Raw genomic sequence first — 5,445 nt, 5'->3', positions numbered from 1 at the left:
GGCAGTGCCAGTCTGTGCCCACACTCACCACATGGCATGCATGTACGTGGGGGGCAGCCTGGGGCTGCTCACAGGGGTGCAGTTGTAGGACCTCATGATCCTCTCTGCCARGAGGAAATTACGGAACAAACTGGCCACCAGCAGGTCCTGCCTGAAGAGCTTCTGGAAAAGATCTGCAAAAGATTGCAGGAGTCACCACAGGGGCATTTCAGCACCTCGGGAAACAGGGAATAGCACATCAAACCACATCAAACCACATCAAACCACATCAAACCACATCAAACCACATCAAACCACATCAAACCACATCAAACCACACCAACATTTCATTCCAGCCACCAGGAACCTCCAGCAGTTTTGCAGGGACATGATATGAGAACAACAAGAGGGAAATTTTGCCTCCAGAGCTCCTTCAAAGCGACTCCATTCCACATTAACACTGTTAAAGCCTTTCTACCTCAGGTTCTTTTTTGCCTTTCTGGATCAAATCCCCCGTTTGGTGTCTCATTTCAGCTCAGCCTAAATTTTTGGAAAATTACTGAGGGAGAACAGGACCTCTGTGTACTGTTTAATCAAGAACTAYCCATCTGTTAACTGGCAGTTTGATGTGCTTATGAGAAGCCAAAATGAATCCTAAAAGATAGCAAATGTGCTCTCTTCTACAGGGCAGAGAAGAATTGATGCTGTGTGAGCATTAGGAAGAGCAGGGCTGGAGAACTGTTTACAAATTTGGCTGCCTGTGTTCCAGAAGCACCAATTCAGAGCAGAACAGGGSTAGAGAAATGAGGGATGAAGTTCCTCATGGGAAGCAAAACTGCCTCACCAGCAAAGAGGAAAAAAAAACTCCTTTATTTATGCTACTAACCAAGGCTGGAAGAAAACAGATTGCTCTGTACAAATACAGTAAGAGAGAAAATTATTCAAGCTGCAACAATTGTGTTAGCACAGAAAAACCTTTTGTGGGTTCTAATGATCAGGGCTCTGCAATGCTCTGCTACAAAGAACAAATTAAAAACAAACTAGCTTTCAGATCCATGCTGATGTGTTTTTCAGGTTCAGGGTGTGATTCTCTCCTGATTTCAGGGTCTGTTTGGTCTGAATGCTCATCCCCCTCACCTCTGGGCAGCACATTCCAGGCGATGGTGTCTGTGATGGCTGTGAAGATCCAGTTCAGCTCTCCCAGGGGAGTTCTCCTGTCGTTCAGCCTCCCAGGAATCCTGAAAAAAGGGGAAATAAAAGCCTCAATAAAACCCTGTTACTGTGGGATACACACATGGAGAGAAAGGAACTCTTTTCTTGTCATGGGGAGAATCATGAAATGCTACAGACAGAACAAAAACCAACACACTCCACACTCAGCAGCGTGGCTGGGACAGCCCTGGGCATTCAGGGATGATTTTGGACACAGAAMTGGGCATGGATCCACAWCCAARGAGCAGCARGGATCCACATCCAAGGAGCAGCAGGCACAGCAAATCAGGCCATGTATGCTGAGACTGGAACCAGAGAGCATTGCCAAATATTCCCCTTTTGCCTTTCATTGAAACAGTGAAAACCCAAGATGTACAGAACATAAAGGATGCAGGAAAAGCTTTGAAAACTGAATCAGTGTAACACAACAAGAGATTTAAGGTCATTCTATSCACCCTCCCAAGGAACAATGTTAACAATGTTGGGATAAACACCTCCAACAGAGAAAGCTCGGTGCCAACAAATGCTTCTCACAAGTGGAGGAAGGAAGAAAGAAAGAAGAGCACTTGACCACTAAAAGAAAGAGAAGTGATTCAACCCTCATCTCTCCAAGGGTCAGGGCACAGGCAGCTCAGAGCAGGAGCTGGGATTGAGTCCTGGGATTGTTAATAAGGAGATGCACAAAATCAAACACAGATTCTGGCACTGCTGGGCACAGCTCTGCTCCTTTTGAGAAAGCACCAGGAACAGGGTGAGGGTGTGTCAGAAACATGCACCAACCTGGTGAGACATCCCGTGGAGTTCATCCTGATTTACCCCAATTTCCTTTCTGGTTTTCAGTTTTTGGATATTAGAAATATCAGGACCAACAGAGGAATCCTCTCTGTGCCCCTCACTCCTCTGACACACACAGCAGCACCATTCCTGTGCACATTCAGAGGCAGCACTTTCTGCTGTACAAATACAGCTCTAAACCAGCTAAAAATTAACATCTTAGAAAAAAAAAAAAAATCCTGTCTGTCTTGGTATCAGAGGAAAAATACACATCTGTGAAGCAGTGTTTGCTAACGGATCCCCCGGAGCGAGCGCAGGGAACACGAGGCCACCGAGGCTCTGGTGAGGATTCCCCGTCAATATTTGCATTGCAGAACACCCTSTGCAGCAGAGCACAGCTCCCCAAGCCAGAGGGGCTTTCTTGGGAACCAAAGGGATCCCTGCTGAGCCTCCCCAGCCAGCCAGGCACTGGGCTCACTCATGTGACAGCAGCTTTTATGGCAGTTTTTATCATCAGGAGGAGTTGCTCCATGGAAAGGATGATCAGGTCTGAGCAGGGGCTGCCCTGGAGGTGCCCAAGGAAGGGCTGGAGGTGGCACTGGGGCTGGGGACAAGGTGGGCATTGGGCTCAGTGATCTCAGAGATCTCTGCCAGCCTGTGTGACATCTCCTGACCCAGCCAGAGCTGCTCAGATACGACCCTGCAGCTCGGAGACTCACCCCCACCACCCATAAACCATTCCTCAGGGCTTTTCCCAAACTTTTTAAAAAGCAGAACAAAGCCCAGTTCATGTCACTCAGCAGCCACACCCCAGCACAGATGATCTGAAGTCTTGGGATCAAACAGAAAAGTCCCCCCAAGGCAGCAAAAACGTGGACAGAGATGCTGCCAACAAAAGGTCTCACAAAGGGGCAGCCAGAAGTTCCCCAATTCCCAGTACCCCACCAAAATACCTTTAATGTTTGTCTGGCTGCAGCAAAGATCTTTATTTCTAAGCTAAGGGATGGTTTTGGTTTCACCTCTGAAGATCTGTGATGTAAATGCCCATCAGGATCTGAGTCTGGATAAATGGARATGGGAGCCCTTCCGAGAAGGTGCAGCTTCATTTGGCCTCCAAGGCTGCAGCTTAATTGCAAYACAAACTCCTTCCCCAATTTTAAAGACAACTGAATTATAAATTACAATATACACACAGGCAGTTCAGGAATTATTCCAGTCTATCTCGAGACTGTAATAAAAATCTGTGTTTTCTATAATTGAATAAGGAGCAGATGAAGATGATGAGTTTTAAATATTTGATATGCACAGGAAGCTGCTGCTGGCACCCTTCCCCTGAAGGAGGCTGTAACACACTCACGTGTGCAGTGGCACAGCACACACCAAGAGCACCCAACAAAATCCAATTTCTGCCAAGAAACCTGGGTTYAAAGAGGATTTAACACCAGCAGCACATCTGAGTGTGAGGCTGAACTGCCTGGCTCAGACCTTCAGTGCCCTCACCACGTCTTTGATTTGAGACACTCTGGTAGCAATTGTTAATTTATTAATTAACACACCACAGCCATTGTTTCTGAGTGGCCTGAGGTGGCCTCAGTCTCCTCTCATCCCCAAACCTGTGCACACCTCTGGCACTCTGAGGCCAACCCCATAAAAATCTCCTTCCTGCTTCCCATCTCCCTGAGGCCACAAAAAAACCCAAACCCCAGCACATTTTCCCCATAGCTTTCAGGCAAAGCAAAACCCAGGGCTGGATCCTTTCCCTGACAGTGTTTGCCTCTGCTCTGGCAGTTGTAAACTGTATTTTTTTCATTTTGCTCCAATGAGTATCTCTGAAATACAGCTTTATACAAATTACCACTTACCTTCCCCCGCTGAGAGGAGATAATCAATTTTTCCCATATAAAACCAGCACAGTTAAAAAGCTCAGCACTCCTGATGAGCTTGGCTGGCCCAACAAACCTGTGGGGAAGGGCTGCCAGCACTGAGAGGCTTTTTGAGCCTCAGCTGATTGAAAACATGCAAAAACTGAATAAGAAATGGGAGCTGATGTGATCTCAGCCCGTTAGGGATAAGGTGCCACCAGCAGCTCCTCACCAAACAGCAGGGAAATCTGGGAACRCATTCCTATTAAGAATTTCCACTTCTTATCCAGCCTTCTGTTCTCCTAACCCCTTTCAGGATGCCCCAACACACATAAAATTTGACTTACTTCTCTATTAAATCCAGCGTGACTCCCGGCACCAGCCTGACACTCTTCTGCATGCAGAACCTGGGGAGAGACAGTAAAACAGAGCACACACTAATTGAGTGTTTAATGAGAGGGTTCTGTGGAGAGGATGCACAAGGAGGGCTCTTTATTGCACTGTCTCTGCTTTTGAAATGGTGTTTGGGTAGGAAAGTTTGGCTTTTGAAATGGTGTTTGGGTAGGAAAGTTTGGCAAGGCATAATCAGAGAGGAATGAGGCCCCCAGCTCCTGCCACCCTGGTGATTGTGGGTGATTGTGCAGAGATTTCCACCATCAGGTGTCAAAATGGGGCTGTTGTAACTGTCAGGGTGACAAGTGTTCCAACACCCAGGGGAAAAGGGCTCTCAGGCACAGAGCAGCACGACAGGCAGCCCAGGAGGATCAYGCTGCTGGAATAATGATCAGCACTGCCTGGGCTTCCCTGAGAGCTGCAGGCAGGGAAGGGAGAAGGGAGAAAATGCGTCAGGTTCAGACACCCCCGGTATTTCATTAAAAAAACTGCTGACTCCATCTCCTGAGCGTACAAACCCCACTACTCCAGGAACAGCAGCTCTGGAAAATGGTGAGTGCTGTCAGCAGTGCTGGAAAATCCCCAGAGCTGCTGAAAATCRGAGTGTGTGGGAAGGGGGGATGCTGCYTCCCTCCTCCATCCCTCCTGGGAGYACAGGGCAGCAATGGGAAYCACAGCTCGGGGATGGAAACCCAGCAAATCCAGCTGGAAACGTTCCTGTGACAGTGTCACACCCCAGCACGCTGCTCCAGCCCCTCAGCGACCTCATCTCTGCTGCTGGAGCAGGAATTTACCCCCAGTGTGATCTCAGCTGATATCTGCACTGCATGGAGCTCTGTGAACCCCAAGGGCTCTGCTGCCCAGAAATCCCACACCCCACACCCCAGAGCCTCCTCCCCAGGTAAAGGAGAGCACAATTATTAAACACAAGACACACAAAGCTCATTTCTGTAAAAAAATCCTGAGGATCACTCCACTTTCCCTGTGGCATCCCCTGCCTGAAGGGCATCCATTCCTGCCTGGGGCTGGGCCAGCTCTGGAAAGCCCAGGGTCCTCAGGCTGTTTTCCTGCTCTGTGCGTCATCCASCAGAAACAGGAGCCATAAAGAACCCAGAACCTGCACTGGGATCCCTGGGCAATCTGCTGGAATGTAAAATTCTTACAACAGCACATTACAGACCCACGCAGGGAAATTCCCTCCTAAACAGCCACGGGCAGACTGAGC

The 5,445-nt window shown here is 48.4% G+C and overlaps 1 protein-coding gene across 1 annotated transcript in view; it reads right to left on the bottom strand.

Annotated features, from left to right (window-relative positions):
* LOC130586007 (regulatory-associated protein of mTOR-like) overlaps positions 1 to 5,445 on the bottom strand; it is a 78,021-nt gene that overhangs the window by 62,107 nt on the left and 10,469 nt on the right. The window contains 3 exon segments of the mRNA XM_057386707.1: positions 29 to 173; positions 1,117 to 1,217; positions 4,175 to 4,234. Of these exon segments, the coding sequence (XP_057242690.1) occupies positions 29 to 173; positions 1,117 to 1,217; positions 4,175 to 4,234 (306 nt within the window).

The sequence above is a fragment of the Malurus melanocephalus genome, unplaced genomic scaffold (assembly GCF_030028575.1).
Source record: "Malurus melanocephalus ecotype Western Australia unplaced genomic scaffold, MMel_1.1 scaffold_1035, whole genome shotgun sequence".
Classification (NCBI taxonomy): Eukaryota; Metazoa; Chordata; class Aves; order Passeriformes; family Maluridae; genus Malurus; species Malurus melanocephalus.
This window is presented reverse-complemented; position numbering and strand designations above follow the sequence as displayed.